General features: G+C 45.4%; 1 protein-coding gene across 2 annotated transcripts in view; it reads right to left on the bottom strand.

Moving 5' to 3' along the window:
* MAP2K4 (mitogen-activated protein kinase kinase 4) overlaps window positions 1–22,228 on the bottom strand; it is an 82,300-nt gene that overhangs the window by 30,175 nt on the left and 29,897 nt on the right. Inside the window, exons 2-4 of one of the 2 annotated variants that reach the window (XM_085077978.1) lie at window positions 19,199–19,301; window positions 6,926–7,021; window positions 1,140–1,314 (exon numbers count right to left, since the gene is read on the bottom strand). In XM_085077978.1, the coding sequence (XP_084934104.1) occupies window positions 1,140–1,314; window positions 6,926–7,021; window positions 19,199–19,301 (374 nt within the window). The remainder of the gene's footprint in view (window positions 1–1,139; window positions 1,315–6,925; window positions 7,022–19,198; window positions 19,302–22,228) is intronic. The other variant, XM_085077979.1, reaches the window with a different exon arrangement.

Genomic DNA, 22,228 nt, shown 5'->3' with positions numbered 1-22,228 from the left:
CTCTAGCACCACTGGAGACTTTTAGCGTTGAAACCCAGGTTGAAACAGCACTGCATGGTGATCCAAAACACTCACAAGACCCAAGCAGTGATCCCATCACTGTGAAGAAGTCAGTATTTACTGGAGAAGAGCAAAGGATGGGGATTACTCCAGTAACCTGACACACTAGAAACAGGTATGAATTATATTCAGAGCAGCTGGAGCTGGGGCTGAGACATGAGAGACCAGCAGGGGCAAATGTTTCCAGATTAGATCAGGGAATATTCCAAAGACAGAGACTTGGAAAAGACAGCAACACAGACTCCTACATAACTCACTTCTGCTTTTTCCTGGGAGCCATGAGAGCACTTACAGTTGATATCATCGACAGAGTTGAAAGACAGATGTCATTAGCAACCTGCAGTGAGCAAAGGAAAGGACCAGAGAGAGAGAGAACAGCTGCTGCCCACCTCCATGGACAAGCAGCTCTTCAAAGATGGCCAGTGAGCAGCACTGCTGTGGCAAGACAGAACAGCCTCCTGGGAGAGGAGGCTGCTCCTGGTTCTAAAGTGAGTTCTTGGGTAGCATTAAGTAGAAAATGGGCAATCAAGAAAACTGCTACACTTTCCACCTCTAGGACAGTCTGACATGGTAAGAACAAAGCAGACACTCCATCATACATCAGCCAGAGCACAACATTCCTTAGAAGACATCCACTCCATTCCAGCTCCTGTTGGTGAGGCCACACCATGGCACATGCTGCCATAAATAGCTAATGTGAAGTCATCACCTTATTTCACAAAAGACACCAAGAAGCTATGAGATGTCAAGTTGTGCCTACCACCAGCCTAGGCTGTACCTGAACCAGTGACCCAGAGGTGAAAGGCCCGTGCCCCATCATGAGTCTCCAGAGACGTGTGATCCCCTCAGAACAGCAGGCTCCTGATTGACATTTTGAAAAGGGCACAGCAATTATGAGAACTTCACAAATCACCTGAAAACATGCCCATTATACACTGTATTTTCAGCAAACAGCAGCCTTTACACCAGAAATAAATAGAACAGAGCAGCAGATGGGTGCTAGATGGAAGAACCTTAATTCTCCATCACACTGCATCCCAACAGACTGAAGTACAAATGTAAGGATGGGCATCACCTACTTTAACTGCCATAATTTGCCCACTTGGTTTGTGGACCATTTTGTTGACAGAACCATAAGCGCCTCGTCCAATTTCTCCAAGGTCTTTCAAGTCCTCTGCTGTAAAATCCCAATGTTGTTCAGGGGAAATCTTCAATTTTCCTGATGATTCAATGCTGTGTGTTCTCAGTCTCTCTCTGTCAAAAATATTGGGAAGCAATTTTTCCACATTTTAAATAGTCTGTAAATGTCTCTTTTCAGCACTTGATTAAACATTAGAAGAGAGGGGTGCACAAAACTACAGCAACAATCTGATTCCAGGAAGGATTTTGGTTGGGGTAGGGGGTGGAGGGGTGAGGGAAAATGTTAAATCAAAAATGACATACACTTGCCCACAGCTTCAATTAAAGATAAGTTTCTCCAGCTGCAGCATAAAATTCAATATGTCTCATAGAGTCATTCTAAGCACTCATTTACACAGTTCTTTCTACTTTGCACAAAATACATCAGGCTGTGAGCAGGATCTGGTAACATGCAGCACCAAGAGCCTGAAGAGCACTCCCAGCCCCATCTCCCCAAAGCTCCTGCTGCTCTACACCACCACATCCCAGCACCTGCATCCCCTTCCAGCTGGGATTCTAGCAATATAGGCAAAGCTCTTCTGGCTGAACCAGTGAGACTTTAGGAAAACTTTGCCCTTAATGGAAAACTGCAAGTAAAAAAGAAAATAACCCAAAACACCAAACCCCAATACATTTAAATAAGCATTTAATTTATCCAAAACCACATGAAGAGCCAATCATTTATAAAAACCAAGACAAGTTCTTTGTGACACATGAAAACAAAATCTGTCTAAGTGTGTCTTCACCAAGTACCTAAATTAACTTTCTCAGGCAAACCCTGCTCCCACTGAAGGCACCAGGATTTGCCCAGGTAAGGAGCAGATGAATGTCCAAAATTTGTGAACAGAAGAGTTCAAAGGTGCCTCCAGTGGCTCATTCACACGCAGCAATACTACCACTCTATTAGTAGAAAATGCACAAGTATTTGCAACACTTTTCGTCTTAAAATGCCATACAAAATTTCAGTTTTTCATTAGTTAATTAGCTGATTCACACTTCTTGAGTCAAAGTAAGCCAAAGGCCCAAGTTTTCCACTTTCACAAGGCATTAAGAGCATTGCAGACAGGTCCCACTGCAGAGCACACTGATCTCACACAGATTTTAAAGCACACAAGTACTTGTGACCATTGTGTGTACAGGGGAGATCTATCAAACTCACTGGATATTTGATCTAGCTCCCCCTTACCTGCCCAGGGCCTGGCCCAACGAGAACACACATGGAAGATTCGACCAAACACACAGAACTTAGTGAGTTTATCAGCGAGGAATAAAGAGGTCACGGCTGATTCCACGCTGATAAATCCCGTTGGTCACCAGCAGCTGCAAACGCCACCCAGCTGGGGACCCAACCACAACCAGGTTTTATTGGGATCCCAGGTTCAGTGAGGGCAAAAGGCCAATTGACTGGAGCAGCTACAGCTCAAATGGCTTCCTCTGCTGCGCTTCAGCCTCTCTGCAGGCCTTTGGGTTGGTGCTGCCCACATCTGGAGCAGTTTGACCCATCTGATGAAAGCCTTTGGCAGCAGCTCCTCTCTCCACTGCTGGGCTGTGTCTGCCATGGTGTTTCCCGCTCTATAACCTGCCCAGCTCCAGATTTTGATCTGCTGTTCCCTACAGTGCCCCTAGACTGCGCTTAGGAATAATTTGGGAAACCACCTGACAGTGCTACAACACAGCACAGGTGGGATGGACACAGCATCACAGAGCTTCTGTGCATGATAAACCCTGCATCAAGTGGGGTTCTCCATGGCAGTTGCTTACGGAAAAGCAAGGAATGGAAAAAAAGGCAGCAAAATGACAAAAAAGAAAAGAACAGAGGAAAAAAGAAATTAAAAAAAAATTAAAGTAAACATGACCTCCACACATGCCAAGTGTCTCACAGACAGCTTCTGCTGGGAGCTCCTGAACTGGTTTCTGTCTAACTGCTCCACCATCCTGTTTTGTCAGTGCCATAAAAATAGCTCTTGTTTTGAGGGAGAAGGGGAGGTGAGAAGCACCATGCCAAGGAGGCAGAGGCAAATGGGCATTTCCTGCCTCACCTCCTGCCAGATGGTGGGCTGGCAATCTTTGAGAGCTAAATCCTCTTCATAAAAGCAGAGGAAAAACAACACAGAGGTGAAATTTGACAGAGCGTGAAATTTTGAGTTTTGACTGACTGAGCTCCTTTTCCAGCTCTTGTTTGAAAATAACATTTCCTATCAAACTTCTCAGGGAGTTAAAAATTTTAAACATTGAGGTAATTTATTCAAATAAGCAATTAAACCCTTCTCCTCTCTTCCCCGTTTTTCAGACTAGGAAACTTAGCTTTTCTAACTCTACATCAGAAGAGAAAGCGAATGGGAATTCATTATTTCCTTGTCACACAAGCAGCCTGTGTGTCCCCAGCTGTGGCATGAAAGCAGATCTGTGCCATTGTTCTGCAGCTGCAGGATGGTGCCTCGAGCTGCTGGGAAGAAGGTGGGAGCTCAGGAATATCCCCTGCCCAGGGCTGCACCGAGGGCTCTGCAGCTCTCCAGGGGTTTGGATCGAGACAAACCATTACAATCCTCCCCCAAACCCTCCTGCCTTGGAGCTTGGCTTCATTTCCATTACATATTTATGATGCCATCTGCCTTGTCTCGCAACCACAGCTCCTGCTTAGCTTTTCTCAAATACCCAGGGAAATGGTCAAATAACCAAATTACCAGTTTGACAGAGTGACAGATACTTGAATAGAGGTTTTGCTCACTTAGGTGCTTTGCCATATATAAGCAGGGCAGTTTTCCTTTAAGCAGCATGGCCCACCTCAAGAGCTGTGACTGGAATGCAATGATTGCTTTTAATGTCAGAAAACTACACTTTGTATCAGGAATTTTTCAGTGTAAATCAAAATCTCAAGGCATTCCCATGCCAAGAAAGCAGCTGAGAAATGCAAATCTAGAACACAGACTCTCTGCGTTGATCTAAATTGGGAATTTTTTGATGTAAATCTTGAGTGAGGCAATAAAAACTGAATCGCCAATGAGGGACATCTATCCATATGTTTATACTGCTGCAGATGTATGAGGACATAAATCCACAGGATGGACATGCCTCCAAATGCAAAAAAGCCTGCCTAAACCCTGTGCTACATCTTGGTGCTCTGGATCCCACAGCAGCCTGCTTCAGAGAATAGCAGGACAATCACACAGACCAGGGTCTAGTGAAGGTAAAAGCAGTTAGCACCCAGTCCCTGGGATTAGTGCACATCAGAGTTTGCACAAAAGTGAGCAGACATGTGACTTCTCTTACCATTTTGTTTTTAAGCTGAGCAATCCAACCTTCTCTAAGGCTGGGAATGTAGCGAAAAATTTGACATACATTCTCCAAATGCTCAGGATGTGTAAGATGGACTTGTGGGGCTTCATATACAATTTTAAAAAATAATATAAAGAGCTAAAGTGGGCTGAATAGTCCTCAAACAGTTAAAAGGAGCATTTCCAAAAGCACCTTAGAGTGACTACAGCTCCTGACAACTCATCCAGGGCTTGAGCTTCCAATTCCCCATCTTTCTTTTGAAAATTTTTGAAAAGACAAGAAGAAAGGGGCTGAGGAGGTGGTTGCGATCCCTGCACTTGAAAGGCACCAATGTGTCGGTCTCACTGCAGATGGTTACTATGCTTGTCACAGCAGTTATTCCAGGGATTAGGAGCACCAAGCAAGACAACAACTCCTCCAAACAGTTCTCCTTTGTCAGAGCTGTGTCCAGCTTGGCAGGAGGCAGGCAGGCACTGGCGCCAGGCACCGCCGAGCCCGGCACAGCCACGAGGCTGCTCGCCACAAGCTGCACAGCTGGACATGCACAGGAAGGTCTGCCACAGCTAGAGGACCCCAAAATCTCCTACAGAGACCCACGGAGACCCTGGGAAGCTCCCAGACACACTGTGTAAGTTCCTCGAGCCCTGCTGTTAACACCCAACTGCAGGGAGGCCAAAACTTTTTGAAACAAGCATTTCCTTGGCATGAAAAAGGACTGTTGAGAGAAGCGGAGAAAAGTTGGTGGGTTTTTCAAAGCAAAATTGAAAGCTAATAGACATGAAGCAAGGCCAGAAAGATGCTGCAGGTAGCTACCTATCTTCCTCTTCTACCTATACTCACTTTGTTCAGAGCTCTACAGGATTCAAAAAAGCCCGAAAGTTGGCATAGTTGATGGTACAGCTGACATGAATAAAATCCGCAGAAGCAAAAAGATCCAAGCAAACCAGCTCTGCTTCCCAAGCCTGCCTGGTGCTGGATTCTGCTCAGAAGTCTCTCATTAAAGCTTCTATTTACAGTAGGGTTAGTGAGAGAGTATATTCTACTTCTCCACAGGTTTGGTAAAAGAGCTGGAATTTTAAAAACTGATTCATAGTTCATCAGTCGAAGCTAAAACATAAATCCTAACAAAAACGCTTCCAGGCAAAACTGCAGGGTTCAAATGACACTATGCATCTTCAGAGTATAAACACTGTTTAGGACTATGGCTGACAACGTTCCTAGCAAGACTCTCAGACAGCCTGAAGAGCATCTAGAGAGCTTTGATTCTTCAATCTCAGTGTCTGTGTCACTTCTAAAACTGTTTTCAGACCCTGCAGGCAAATGCTATTACCAATATCAACCCTAGTTTGAATTTCACTGGAAAAAGTCTTCACAAGAAATGTTCCATTTGTTTTTTCTAGAGGGCAGGAAATGTTGGGGCTGTCACAAAATTTTTGCATTCACAAGAGAAGAAATTTTTGCTTTTCATAAACAAATAGCATCATTGCAAGAGGGGCAGAACTAATCTGGGTTTGCTCTGACCCACGTGAGCTGTCCTGAGGTTTCGTTATATTCAGTAACAGATTCCAAGACATAAAGAAGAGTACAAATACATACAGAAAATGTAGCAAAGAAAGGAAATAGTTTTGCACCTGTGACCTACTGAGACTAAAACAAAGCACAATTGCCCCCTTTCCTTGTGACCAAGAGGCTGCAATTCTCCTTAGCACTGCTCTGGCTTTCTATGCTCCTCCAAAACTTTAAAATAAAGATAACAAAAAGTGGGAGATTTTATAGCCCCTCCACAGCCCACATGTCTCAGCCCAGCACATGCTCAAGGCTGCTACGAGTCTCCCTGGCTTCAGTAGGGCTTGGCTGAGGCTCTTAAAATGTCAATATTTTGTATTAAGCTCCCCTGGTAAAGTACTGAGTTACAACGGATTTTAATTAACCCTGCCCTTAATATGGAGGATATTTCCACCCATGGTGGTGAAGACTGAACTGAATTTAACTGAGCACATTGATCTCGAACTCATTTTGACTTGGCCATGAGCCAGACTGCAGCACATTCACTGAACCCACCATAGCTGGGATTTTAAAGCTTACACTGGATTCAAGAATTTCAGGACAATACTGGAAAACCCTGAGCTAATTAAATTAAACAACTGTTCTGAGAGTGCTGATTCTTTTTATTTCCTCTCCTGGGTCATGGGCAGCTCCCTGAGAGAGAACAGCAAACAGAGACACAAGCACAACCATAAGAATAACAAAATAACCTCAATACAGATCATAAATAGTTTGCAAAATCATTATTACACAGCAATCACCCGATGGAATGACACTACTTCTGAGACAAGTTCATTACTTTAAGAGATGCCATTTTTGCGGGATGGAGAAGATTTGACAATGGCTAACAGACAGGAAAGCTTACTGTAGCCTGCTGGAAAGTTTCTGGATGAGGTCCGCTTCTCTCCTTTTGAAACTGAACGGGACAATGTGATTACTACTCAGGGTTGCTTGTGTGTCACTTCAGCGAGGAGAAGTTGTGGAAATGACAGGAAAACATGGTGCTGTTATCACATGACACAGTAACATACAACACAATACTCAGCTAGTCACACTGCCCACTGAGCACTGTCACAGATTAGTGAGCCAGACCTTTTCCTTCCAATTTCCACCTAAGCAACCTCCCCTCCTTGGGGGCAAAGCGACACCTGATGATTTTAATTAATTTTAACATATTAAGTCATAAGCAATTTGTTTTCTTACAGCAATGAGAATTATTTCCAACGGTATTATTACTACGATTAGAAACATGCATTAACTTATTAGCCAAATACCTGAGTGTTAGTGACATGCTACTTCCTCGAGGCACGTTGACCATCCCTGCTCTGCTTTTCTTGTGCTCAGGTAGATCTTACTAACAACTTTTTTTCCTTAAAAAAAATAAAAATCGAGCTTCTATCCTGAATCCACCAATCTAGGACTGGTGGTCTCTCCTAGGTGGGCTTGCCATTCATCAGATCCCCTCTCCCAAATACATTTGAATGAATTGAACAACTACATCCTTACTTATTCCCTCCAGAACCCTACAACTGGCAAGAGTTAACCATCACTCTACACTATAAGATTTCTCTAGGAACAGAAACTGTGTTCTGGATCTCTGAGTCCCTCAAGCTGTCCAGCTCTAGAAATCCTTCTCAACACAAGGATCTGTTATCTCGGAGCAGTTTGAGGAGCTTGGGTGAGATGGGCTCCTGCTAAGCACTGTGTAAAGAGCAAGCTCTGGATACTTGCACCCCTGACCACTGCAGCCACAGACACATCAAAGGTCAGCAAAGGAACTGGGGGCTCTGCTCAGCTCCTGTGGGAACCACCTCAGAGGGGCAGAAAATGAGCACTGCTAGTTCAACTACAAGAAATGGTTTAGTTTCAAATACCCTGAAGAAGTGGTTTTTCTAATTTAAACTTCCGTAGCTCACAAAATTACAACTCTAGTCTGAAAAAGTCTAACATCTCTTTTGGTATTTAAAAAAAATATAACCAAACAATATCCCACAAACCTTGGGCTGCATAACAGCCTGAAATAATCTGAAATTCACTGCCAAGAATGCACCTGGTCATGTATTGCTTTCTGTGGCAGATGAGGACAGATGGGAGACACAGAAAGCACCTGACTCCAAGACAGAGATTGCTTATTCAGAGATGCAGCTACTTCAAATGTAGTGACTAAAAGAGCTTGTAACAAGACCAAGTAGACTCCTCTGTGATGGCTGCTGAGGCACAGTGCTCTCACTGGACCCTCAGAGCCAAGAGCTGGTTAGAGTAAGCTCTCTAAGGATGCTTACAGAAACCTAAGGGTCTTTTAAGGAGTTAGACCAGTGTTCCCAGAGAATCACCTTTCCCCTCTTTCACTGGTATGAACTACCCACCTAGAATCTCAGAGAGAAAACACCACAAGCTGTGTTATAGCAAAGCCCCAATGCTCCTCAGAGAGGACAACCACCTTCACACCACTGGAGCAAGAGATATCAGAAACAATCACTTCCAACTGATCCACACTTGTCTCTGCAAAGGCACCAGTTCCGCCAGGCATGAAGGACCATTTGCTCACCTGGATTTATTCCAAGCATATCCTAGGAAGGAAGGAATTAAAACAGGCTTGATAAACACAATTGTTCAGCGTTGCCATAATCCACTGTAGACTGGTGTGGCCATTTAGGTTTAGCCTGGAGATCAGGAAAAGATTCTTCCCCCAGAGGGTGCTGGGCACTGAAGAGGCTGCCCAGGGAATGGGCACAACCTGAGGCTGCCAGAGGTCTGGGAACATTTGGACACTTCTACACAGAGGGTTGGATTCTTGCAGGGTGCAGGGCCAGGAGACTCAATGATCTTTGTGGGTCCTTTCCAACTCAGTTTATGCTGATTTTATGATTTGCTCTCTCTTTACTGAAGTTTCCCAAAATGGAGAGGTGTTCATGACATGAGGCAAGAACATCCACCTGCTATCATGGATGTCTGTACTTTTCACAGACACAGTACACCACAAACCCAGATAATTTAAGTCCCTTTTCAGAAGTCTGCTCCCCAAACATGCAGAATAACAAAACCAGTTCAGCCCCACAGGCCAACCCCCACCTCCATCACATCCATCCTGTCCACAAGGTACTTTGCATGACCACTTTGTAAAGCAGCTGATTTTCCTGTAGATTTCTTGTGCATCCTGTAGATTCAGACTTCTTGTTCTCCACGGCACACACTGAAGTCACTCATTTGTGCAAAGAATGAGGACGGAAGTTGTCAGCAAAGACCTGTGGGGTCAATGCAGGCTCTGAATCTGAAGACTCTTCTGTCTTTAGTCTCCAATCCTCGAAGCATACAGAAGACAAAAGCAGTAACTGATTCCTTCAGTTTGAATCCACTAAGCAGAAGAGTTCACTCACTTTTCCGTAGCCAGGGGAAAACACAAGACATTTCACTACAAGGTGATGATTAAAGTCTAAAGAGATAAAGGATGTGCCTGTCCTGCTCTGATGAAATGCAGTGAGATCCCAAGTACACAGAGTAGCAACAAGCAGAGTTTATTCTGAAAGCTGCCAATGGCAGCTGTTTATAGCTGTTTCCTGCAGGAATGTGGTCTGCAAGGTTCCCATCTAGAATCAAAGGGTTGAAGTCCAATCACAGATATGAACAGTGGTGGTCCATGTCTGACCCTTTCAGATTAACAGTGACACTGACATGGTCAGAAGCAAACTCCACCAGCTGCACGACACAGCAGAGCCACACAGGCACCAAGCTCAGCTCAATGCATAAGCCATGTTCTACTTTGCTACTGGTAAATAATTATTGAACAAGATATTTATCCAAAAATGGGTAGAGACCAAACCTGTGTGAACACACTAATATATTTATACACACGAATTCAGAGATATCACATAAACATTCTGCTTCATCCCATTTTTCTCTCCAAACACCAGCATGATCAGCATAGGAAGCCAGCAGCTATTGCATTTGCCCAAGGAGAAGGTGGGAACATGGAGATATGGACTCTCTTCAGCCTGAGGACTCCATCCATGTGCCAGGACACCAGATACTCAGACATACAGGATGTAAGGATGGGACAACTATGGCCTCATTGAGCTCAGATCAAAAAAAAAAACAGCTCAGAAAGCAGATTCATTGGGCAAGAAGAAAGGAACTACAGAAAGCCACGAGGGCATGCCATGCTCTCAGGTGGTTTAAAAGGTGAGCAAAAGCATCTCCTGCTCCCTGGAAAAATTTAATGGCAATCAGTTCCATCCAATGGGTTTTCAGAGCCTGCCTTACAAACTGATGAGCTCAGACACAGCGATGCTCAGTGATCCCTCTTGGGCAGGACCAGCAGCAATGCACTCAACTCAAATGATCCCTGGGACACCCTGGGATCATGGAAACACATAGGTGGCTTGGGATCATTTTGATCAAAAAAGTTCAAATCCTCAAGGACTGTTCACAGCAGGAAGGAGAAAGGGAGAAATTTTAGCAACTTCCAGCTGCCAAATGAAACTCATCTGTACTTCTTAACCATAAAGTTACTGGTGAATGTAACCAATCAGACCATTTGAATGCTCAGAGATGGCATCACATCTCACCTTCTCTATGAAGTATGAAATGTGAGTTTTAGAACAGCTTGCGGAAGTTTCCAGATAAAATGGCAAAGGACAAACTCACCAATCTTAAAATAGTCTGAAAATACAGCAGGTTCAGATGTTATTGAAAAGTCCCACACAAACTTATCTGTGGTCTCCAACTTTCTCATGAGCCCTCCAGAGAAGACTGAGGTATTTTGGTGTCCTGGAGGCTTTGAAAATCTCCACACATCAAGACTTACAACCAGTTTGCCTAGAGCATGTACATGGCTGTCCTTGCTGGTGGGTGCAGCACCTCAAAATAAAGGAAAGAAGGGGAGAAAATTTTGCTTCTGGTAACACAACAGCATGAAGGGAAGAGCTGAAAACACCTCTGAAACTACTTCACCCACTTTCCCTGCTTCGACACAAGGACTGCAGTAGTTACATCTTGGTGTGAGTTATGCAGCTGTTCCAGGAGCAGATGTGTCCCCAGGATGTGTGAAAAGGGCTGCAGCTCAGGAGTCCCTGGGGTCTATTGCACACTATGGGACAGTTCTGCTGCTGCCAGACCCAGTGATACTTCAGAACAACTGGGACATAACCAGCAGAGTTACATAAAGCCAAAACTCTTAAACCACACCAAATCCTCTGTAGCCTGAAAACCTGAACTGCTTTGAAAGACAGTGCCATCCTTCATCTCATGTGCAGCAAGGAGAATGGGGGAAATTCCAATTCTTCATGGCCAGGATGACAGACTTCCCTAAATCCTCTTCCTCAGCAGACTACACAACATATTATCAAAGCACTGACCTTGTATTCAGGTTTACAAACTTGTGATTTTGGAACCATGCTGACTAAGCAAGAAAAATCATCACTCCCAGCTCTCCTTCAAGCTCTGGAGCATGACAGCCAGCCCCACAGCAGCAACCTGGTCCTGCACAGGCTGAAAACACTGCGCTTTTGCCATGAGCGTGGGTGAAGGCAAGGATGATGCCTCGTATGTCTCAGGGCCAAGCACAGGTCACCCATGGAGCCATCTTACTGGATAAAGGGAAGGCAACACAGCTCACCAAAAGCCAGGCACGAGAAGGAAAGTCTATAAGAAACTCCTATCCAAGGGAGACATCCCCAGCTTTGCTCTTCTGTCCAGACACTGTGTGTCCCAGTAGGCACCCACACTGAGAGAGATCTCATGGTGAATGAAGTCAAATTCAGTTTGAAAATTAACATTTCCAGCTCATTTCTCTACCTTTCTCATTCCCACTGACCCAGAACGCTTCACCCCCTCCACACCATTCAACTCAGCAGAAAAAATCTGGCAGATAGCTCAGAACCACTGCTCTTCAGGGACTCACCCCAGACATCACCTTAGTGCCCCTGGAAAAGTGAGGACAACACTACTAAAAATACCTTCACAGGTAACACAGCTCTGCCACTACCCCATCCCACCTTCCCTCACCCAACATGCCATGCAAAACAGCCCTGAGGAGGCAGCATGAGCATCTGCCATTGCACCTTGAGTTAGGAACTGCAGGACATGCATGCCTCGGCATGTCAGACATCTGTGTCCCAGCTCAGTGGCCAAGGATAGCTGTGTTCATGTAGGGACCCACAGGCACAGAAGTCTCCAGCTGCTCCTGCCTTGGATAACCCAACCCCTCTGCCACCCCAGCACCCAGCTGCTGTCCCTGCCTGGGCAGTCAGGATAGGTCTCAGTGCTTTGGAAGGTGACTTGCCACCATCACGATCCTCTCACAGCCTCTCACCCATCGTTGCTCTTCCCACCACAGAGCGAACAGGCCTCCCCAGACCCCTGGGCAGGGGCTCCACTACACACCCTACCAAGAGGGTCAAGGCTGCAAGGTCCAAATTCTGCCCCAAAATGAGCAGCTCTGAGCATGGCTGTGTGCACAAGAACCAGGACAGCAGCTCCCAGCCATGCCCAGATGGGACAGGTAACACCTGCAGATCACATACCAGAGATCCCTGCTGAACTTTCTATCACAAGCTTCTGGCCTAACCTTTACCTCTTCCAAAAGACAGTATGTCCCAGCTTCCCATCTGCAGGATGGAGAATGCAGAGATTTGTGCAACAATTTATGATTGCAAAGCTCAATCACCCAGCACTCAGAACCCCATGGGAGTCAGGTCATTACATAACATCAGGCTGGATTTAATTTAGACACCCAAGGGTGGGTCATTAGTTTCCAGAAGTTCTGAGGAGCCCAGATCCCCACAGTGTGGTAGGAAGGCAGGTGCTCAGCACTCTTGAAAAATCCATGTGAATTAGCTGAATGGAGATACACAAGGTCCAAATTTTGGTTCCAGACACAGAAGGCCTAAAGTCAGAAGCACAGTGCTGGAATATCAAACCCTCACAGAAATAACAGTCCTACCATGGCAGTGAAGCTCCAAGGGATGTAGAAGATGCTAGAAAAGTTTAATTTGGGAGCTGGAGACAGCAAAAATCCTTTGCACCTAATATCGTATAGCAAATCTTAGAAAGTTTAGGGGAAAAAAAAAAAAAGACAGACTTCAAGGCAGGACATTCAGTGAACACCTGACACCAACTCTGGCAGCACCTTCTCTGAAGCAGTGACCTACTCAAAGCCAGAGATACTTGAGTGTTTTACAGACCACATCACCTCTTTGTCATCCAGCCCTCAGAAATCACTGGCTAAATGAACTTGGAAGAAAGATTAAGGTTAAATAACAAAGCAAAATTCATCAATTTGCAAAAAATGCTCCCGAAAAAAAATTACAGAAGAAACACTGTTTCAGCACTGAACCAATACTGATGTTTGTATGAAAAGTGAAAGCCTGGTTACCACAGGCTCCCTCAGACACGAAAATATATCTGCTGGGCCCTTGGAGGTTCCATTCTAGTTGTGCTGACTTGAAAATACAAGCAATTCCATCCAGATACTGCAGCTTTCAGGAAATGAGACAGATTCAGTCACAGAACACAATTCAAGTTCTTGGTACCTTTGACTGAATTCTGCCTCCAAGACTTCCAGGCAGCACTTCCTGCCACGGGAAGGCATCACAGCAGAAAGGTAGCAGAAATCAGTAATTATAAAGATGTGAAATGACAGTTACAGAAATAAGGAAGAGACAGAGAAATATGTACAGGAAAATTCACACCAGTAGTAGGGAACATGCCAATTTAGGATATTCCTCTTTGAGATTTAGTTAGTTTGGTTTTGTTTTGTTTTTTAATGGTAGGAACTCTCTCAGGTTACTTCCTGAAGAACTCCACCAGCTACGGGTTCTGCAGCTACAGAGCCTGACACCACATGCCAGAAGGGTATGGAAAAGCCTAAGAGGAGATTAAAAGAGCAACAAACACCTCAGAGAGGCATTGGAACAGCCAGAAAAAAGCCTTTCCAGGAATAATGGTCCCTGAACTACACAGGAAAAAAAAGGAAGCAGGAGAGCCTGATGTGCAACTGGACCTCCATAGGGTTTTGAAGAATCCAGCTCTGATAGTTCACTAGAACATCTAACACACTCTTAGGGCAGCTCCCTGGAAGGTGTGACTCTCCCAGCTCTCACAAGGAGCTCTGGAAGCTTAAGTCCCAGTGAATCCATGAAGACACTCACATGCTATAGGGAGATTGTGAAGTTCAACTGGACACCAGACACTCCAAACATCAAGTCTGAACACTAAGAAAGGTCAATTCACTTTGTCACCTCTCCAGGTGAAACTGCAATGCTCTGGTAATCAGGTTCTCAAGACGTGGCACCTCTGAGAGTCAAGAGACTTCCCAGCCAGCAAACAAAACACTCAAGAAGCAACATGTTGTGAACCAGATGCCAAAAGACCATTCTCTGTGCATGCACATTTCCTAGCAGGTGGATCTAAATCCTCTAAGTCAACATCCAGGCATCACTGCACAAGAATACAAGCCTTTCCAGAAAACCAAAAATCTCATCTACAACCAAATGAACAACTTGGTTTCAAGAGCAATGGGAAGCACAGCCCAGCCAGAAATCCTGCTGTACACAGCCACAGTCACACCTCACCACATCACTCCTGTTAATATGATCTGAACCTCCTTTCAGCAAAGGCCACCAGCTGCAAGCAGCTCTGTAAAGCTTCCATACAGATAACAGAGTAATCTAATTTTGTTTGTGACCTAAATCCTACTTGGACACAGGACAGATGAGGTAAAAGGTGGGATGCTTTCCAGTTGGTATAATGAGTTGGAATTTGAAGAGCTCACTCTAACCATGGCTTGTGTTCTCCAGCCTTTGCAACGTCTGCTGCAGAGAAAACAAAGTTAGCAGCTGTTAATCCAGTCTAAGTGACAAATTCAGCCTGAACTGAGTCGTGGGCTAACCTGGCAGGTCTCCACAGCCTCGAATGCTCCCCAGCCTGCACAGCATGATAATCACAGCCTCACTGACTCTGACCAGGCATCAGCCATCAGTAAAACACATCTTCTCTCTCATCTCCTCTCATTGCATCCTTTCAAGTATGAATTATATTGCCCAACTACTGTCTGTACTTCAGGCTCCATTCAGGCCTTAACCTGTACAGGTCACATGTAAAATTATGTTTACAACTGTGCTTGATGCCCTACAGACAGGCAGGATACATGTCATGCCTAGACAAAAATCTCTTTGCACTTCTTGAGAAGATTTGATGGCAGCAGCTCCAGCTGAACAAAACAAGACACACCTCCCTCCATCACATGCAGTCACAGAACCAGGATGGACCTTTCTTTCAAACCCCTGCCTCACTTCCTGCTGCTCAACACACCATCCCAGGGCTCTGCCCACCTGCCCCACATGATCTGCACATGAAAGCCATTGACAGTGCCTTTTAGTTGGAATAAGGGATGTCTCAGCCCTCACCTCCTCCACAAGGGGACATTTCAGGCAACAACAGCCCAAATTCCAGAACTAGAAACATACCTCCAGTTTCTAATCTCATTCAAAGTCACACTGAGTAGGTCTCCTCTTTTAAGGTCACATGTTCTAATCCAGAAAATGTTTATGGCAAACTCCAAGCGGTACTGGAGATGTAAGGAGTCCTGTCCCTGGCTCCAGTCTGAGCAGCTGTAGTGTCTGCCCATCTCCTCCTTGCTTAGTTTCCTGAATATCTGTGACAAAGATGACTTCTTCCAAGACAACCCAACACAGCTGGTACTAGTAAAGGTGAAGGAGGAACATATCCTGAGGCAGGGGCTCAGGGTGACATGGGCTGGACAGGGATGGGACAGGAGCAGCAAGGCCATACCATCCACTGCCACTTGGCCCTCAGCAGCTCTCAGATCCAATGCCTTCATGGAAATGGCACAGCAAAGCTCAGAGGTCCTGACCACTCACCAACTCCTGCTCCTGCATGTGATGCTGCATTCCTCCATGTGGCTTCTGTATCCTGCCCTGGCTCCCACCTCCTGTGCTCCCTGTGCACAAGTGGCAGAACACTTGTACAGCCTGGAGGGATAAAGCCCCACCTGGACCCAAATGGCAACATAGGGCTCAAAACCTCTGCAAATGGGAAAGAAACAACAAAACAGGGACAGGCAGAAGATTTGGAAACCCATCTACCAACTTTCTACATCCAGTAGCATTGAATCTATACTGTTTTCTCCAGGACAGAGTATTCCAGGGCACAGCCTATGTATTAGCAAAAAGCTTCTACCCACAACAACAGTGAAGCTCTGGAAACAGCCTCCAGGCAGAAGCACAGCAGAAACAGAAGGTCTCTGCACCACAGGAGGCAAGGCAACTGGGAAGCACTGTCACATGAATGTCACATTTCGGAACTGAGATTCCATGGCCTTGAAATTGTTCCTCTAGATAACATGCTATAAAAACAGAGGAACTAGCATGAATGGAGGGAGTCAGAAATCACACAAAGATCACCCCGGAAACCTCCCTGAGCAAACCACAGTTAGTCCTGTCCAGCCTGTGTGTGCATCACCCCTGCTGACTGAAGTCCCCAACTTCTTTTCCAACAGCCCTGAAGATCTTTCAGACTGAGAAACAAACCCTCAAAAGAAAGAACATGCACCTTGGTAAGAAGGTGGGGTCTGCATCCACTTTATCCAAGTACAGCTCCTTGGCACTGAGAAGAAGCCCAGTAGCCTAAAATTTGGAAGGCCACCTGTGGCATGACATGCCTCCCTTCCTCAACAGCCATGTTTCTGCTCCAGGGGGTAGTTTTTACAGAGGTTTCCTCCCTCCTGACACACACACACCAGCATGAGGAGCTGCATTTGCTCCTTTACTTTCTTCCTATGTAGTAAGAAATCACACTCCTACCTGAAAATCCAATCCAGCCTGAGCAGTTTCCCAACAAAAACTTCTACTCAAGTGAAATACAGCTTACAGGCAATTCCCATCTGGCAGCTGCACATCACCCCTGGCTGCCTCCTCTCATGACCAAACCAGAGCTCAGCACAGGCAAGACCTATTTAATGACAGGACCCTCTGCCCTCCTGCAGGCAGAAGCAGCAGGACACCTCTGGATCAGTGGATTCAAGCCACAGAACCCCAAATTTCATGTGAGAAATCAACCTCTCTGTATCTTCAGACCCACTCATCTGGACCAACAGGGCCTGCCCAGGACAATTCCCAGCAGTGTAGAGCCAGCTCATTTCGGGAGGATGCCTGGGCTGTTCCACTCCACCAGGCTGAGGAGAAGTGGCTTGGCGAACACAAATACACTTTGTGTCAGGAACACATCTGGGCCAGGAGGTCTGAAATATCCACTTCAAATCCAAAGTCTAGAAAAGGTTTCTAGCCTACTGAGGAAAAAGTCATTCCAGCATCTCAGGGAAGAAGGCAAGAGACAGAGATACATCAGCTGCAAGACAAAACACTTAACGGAAGCGTGCAATTGGAAGATGCCAACACTGCTTTTGAGGAACAACATCTGCTATGGACACATAAAGGACATGAAGACAATTTGCTGCATCCAAGGTCAGCCAGCCTCACCTTGGAGAAAGCAACCAAACTAGCAGCCTCCATCTCTTTCAAACAGAAATGGCCACTACAGCTTGCAGTCTCCCAAGAATGCCTTAGCAAAGACACATCACCATTCTGGCATTTGAACAGCTATCATATCCAACCCAAAACACTTGCAAGCCCCCAGAGCTAGGAACACCATTAACCAACACAGGGCCCAATCCCTGCCAACAACTGCAACTCCCACAGAGAAAAAGCAGCACCTGTCCTGGACAGTGTTGACAATCACTTGCACAAACATGAAACTTAAGAAGTCACTGACTAACAATGAAAGCTCTTCTATGCTAGACAGGAGCCACTGTGACTTCCAGTAAATCTGAGACAGAAATCCACACAGAAACACAGAAAAGTCAAATCCCTATAGATGGCTGATGGTGAGAACTCACTAGCTGAGACCAAGTGCTTCATTTAATGGACTAACAAGGTCAGAGAGAGCAAAGAGCCCCAGAAGGGATTCTGCAGAAAATCTTTACAAGGGTTTGATGATGTGATGAGACACAAAAAGTGAATATCTAAATGCAAGCTCTACAACAAATAAGAATACTCTATTTCAGAGAGGAAAAGAAAGACAAGGAAAGAGGAGGATTTGCTGGAAAGGTCACTCAAGATTTTAAGAAGAATCATCAGAAGTACTCTATAAAATTTCTCTATGTTGTAATTACCATCAAAAACTCATCAGAAACATGCTCCTAACTCTATAACGGCTTGTTTGAAAATCCCCAGCATAAAGAAGCTCCCAGGAATAGAGCCCAGTAGGTATGTCCTGGGGAAGCAGAAGGCACTGAGCTCCAGGAGAGAGGCGATGATATGCAGAGCCAAGCAGGAGCAGTCTATGACAGGGACACCCCGGAAAGCCCAGGCAGCAGGGAGGCTGCAAGTGCAGTTTCTGAGACTTGACACTGACAAAACTCCTGAGACCTTGGAGAAGAAAAATGGGGGACATCTTTTGCATGTTTGCTGCATCTGCCACAGGGACCAGCTGCAGAACGGCACTGTCCAGCTAGATTGGTGGATCTGAGGATACAAAGCCGATCTTTTTGGTGCTGATGTACCCTGGTATTTACTAGTGTCAGGAACAGCTCTGTGCCATGCTTGCTCTCAGACTTGAGACAGGAATATCCTGAGGCTAAGCTGGCTAGAAAACTCATTGAGACCTAATCTCTGCATAACTCCCTGACATCTCCCTATTGGTAAAATGATAATGCTCAACCTTTGTCTATTTTAGTGCTGAAAACAATTCTATCACAGTTTTGGCTTTCACAAGTAACACAGAAACAAGAAATTCTAACAAAAAGTAATAAGCTGAATAAAGAGATAGGAAAACAACAGTGAATCAATCTGGACATTAATTATGGGTGTATCTACCATTATCAGCTACAATATCTTGAATCAATGAATTCTGGAAGGCATTAGCTCCAGTGTAAACCAGGAAGATCCCAATTTAACCTTTTTTTTTAATTCTGGAAAAAAAAACCACCTACAGTGACTCAAACTGAGAGATTTAAGCAACCCACAAATAACTGGAGTAATCAAACTCCATCTAACTAACACCGGGTGTTGGCTAAATAATTTCAAAATTGTTTCACTAGTTGTGCCATTGACTTTATACTCACATGTGTGGATTTTGGAAAGGAACTCCAGAAGTATTTAGAGTAAATCTTGCTGTGGACTTGAAAGGTGGATTTGCAAAATTTAACTTCAGCGCTTTGCGTTTACCTGGGAGACAACGAACATAAAGTAAACTTTTTGTCAGCACAAAATATTGAGAGCATCTGGAAATAAACAGAAAAAAATAACACATTGTAAGAAAAGGAAAATGCATTTTACAACATTAGCAAATCACAGCTTGTGTCAGGACACGGGGATGCAGACACAGAGTCGGCTCTCATACCAAGGTCTTCCCCAGCTCATTCCAAGGCAGCTGCCAAAGCAAGGCATTCACAGCACCCCTGTGACAGCTGGAGCACCTGGATCACCTGCCAGGGCTCCAGCAGCCACAGCATCTCCACCCCAGGGCTGAGCATCCTCCATGCACACCCACGGGGGCACAGGGGCCCAAGCCACCACAAGACCTGGGGGGATGGCACTGAAGACAGAAAGGGTGCCTTGGGATGTCTTTTATGTGACACTCCAAGCACAGGACAGCTGTTGGGATTCCTGACCATCCTCAGGCTAGCAGCAAAAGGATTGAGGGAGGATGGATATCTGTGCACTCCTTCTGCTAAGTGGGCTGCCAAGCAGAGAGCATCTGAGGGGCGACCAGGTGAGAGATAGCTTTGCAGCCAACTGAGGAAGCAGTAGGAAAAATGAAATAAATAAATAGTAGTGTGAGAGTGATCCTGGTCACGGCACCAGCCACTGGCTCTGTATTTTCCACTGAAGTTGAGATGACCTGCTCAATCAACAGCAGGATGCTCAAACAACAGGGAGCACAAAGGCAGCTGTCCCTTCCCAGGCCTCCCACTGGGGTACAGAAGACCCTGTCTTGTTCCCATTTGCCCACAGGAAACCTGTATTCCTCCCCACCAAAACACCTGAGATGAGCCTTCTTCCACCCCACCCTCCCAGGAGCCTCAGCTTCCCACTACCTTCATGATGACTTAACCACTTGCTGCTGCTCATCCCAGGAGGCAATGGCCACACTAAGTCAGCACACCACCTGGATTCCTCCAACATTACCTTTTTTTGCCTGCACTGTAGCACAGGTGTTGTATTCCCCACCATCCCACAACCCTCCTGGGAAGAGCCAAAAGCATTCCTCTGCCTTGCAAAGAGGTGTTTTGGGTAACTCCAAGACCATAAAACAAGGAGAAGAAAATAGCTTAAAGCATTTAGAGCCATTTCTATGCCATTTATATGCCATTTAGGGCATAAAATACTACAAGGATCAGAGAATAGCAGACTCATTCAGGTTGGAACAGACCAACTGTTCCACCAGCACCGACAAGGCCACCAATAAACCATGTCCCCAAGTGCCACATCCACATCATTCCACGGATGGTGACTCTGCCCTGGGCAAGTCTGTGCCAGGGCTTGACAGCCCTTTAGGTGAAGGAATCTTCCCTACTATCTAACCTACACTTCCCTGGCACATGACAGCATTTCATCTTTCCCATCACTTGCTACTTCACAGAAGAGACTCACCTTGCTAACGGAATCATACAACCATTTATGAGAAAAAGGACTTTTAAGACCACCATGGCAATATACAGCTAAAAGCAGCCTGATAAACCCAACAAACCTCAGAATTACGCATTCCCTCAAAAGCAATACACACACTGTAGCCTGGGAGGCCCAAGAAAGCTTGTGGCCAGCAGACATCCATCCCTGCCCAGCCGAGGCTTCTCAGCACTTGCCACCCCACACCAGCACAGCTGGGACCAAGTGACAGCTCAGGGACATTCATTCTGCCTTGAGGTGTCACTGCAGGAGCATGTGACATGGAGCTCCCCGGCACGGCTCCAGCCACTCCCCTGTTGATTTCCAGAGAGATGACACCTATTTCCTTTATCAATCTTTCACTTTTAAATCACTAATAGATAATTTCAGTTTTGATCCCACTGCAATACAATAATCCAAAAATATCTGCATACACATTGCATTTGCTAAAAATCACCAGATCTGTTACACATAAACACCACACAAGAAATCTGTACAAAATCCAACAGCGTGAAATTTATTATCCAATGCTGTGCATCAACCACCTAAAACAAACAACACATTCCTATTTTCTGGTGACAATTCACCAGCAGACTTCCATACGGTCCCAGTCAGTGATCCTGGCCCTTTCATCACTAATGGGGAAGAACAAAATAAAGGATATCTGGCCTGGGTGCAACTGGGGTGAGGGTAGCTGCATCACAGAACTCAACATTCACAACAGATCCTTTTTGGGTGTGTTACCCAAAAAGAAATGCCACAGTATGCAGCAGGCTACAGCACTAAAAGGAGACAAATATTAAAGTACTTGTTAAAAATCCTGAGCACACTGCAACAAGGTAAACCACAATTGGCTTGCTCCTGTCAAGAGTATAAGGATATATCTGTCCACCAGAATATGGGAAAAGGCCACTGCTGGTGCTGAAAGTTGGCCTGCTTTGGGGTATTTTCACCTTAGTAGAACCTTCATAGTTTGCTTTCTTTTTGTGGGAAAAAATAATGAAAGAAATAATGCATTTAGCAAATAAAATAACGCCCAAAATATCCATTAACCATCTTGCCTGTAAAACAGACTTCCCAGCATGAGGTTTCACCTTATAAATGCATTCTCCAAACTTTTTTTGACCTTTTTCCTATAAAGACACTTTTTTCCACATGTTTATTACACATCAGTCTTCTGAAAAACACCTAGTCGGGGCTGCAGGGTCCCTCTCTCCAGGCACAGCAGAATGGCCTGGTATCTCTCAATCCTGACTGACCTCCATCCCTGCCCTCCACTGAGCCATGCAGCATGAGGAATATCTTATTTATGTTACTTACGTGTACACAAAACAATTCCTCACGTTGTGCCAGATGACTGCATCTATACACACAGCACTATCAGGAGGATAAGCCTGCTCGGACTTTGCCACTCCAAAATCTCCTGAAGTAGGCAGGACAATGGGAAGCCTACAGAGACAGTGAGAGGCAGGCACGGAGGGAGC

The sequence above is a fragment of the Lichenostomus cassidix genome, chromosome 18 (genome assembly GCF_008360975.1).
Source record: "Lichenostomus cassidix isolate B80296 chromosome 18, HeHo_3.0, whole genome shotgun sequence".
Classification (NCBI taxonomy): domain Eukaryota; kingdom Metazoa; phylum Chordata; class Aves; order Passeriformes; family Meliphagidae; genus Lichenostomus; species Lichenostomus cassidix.
Note: the sequence above shows the minus strand (reverse complement) of the source record. Positions and strands in the feature narration are given on the sequence as shown.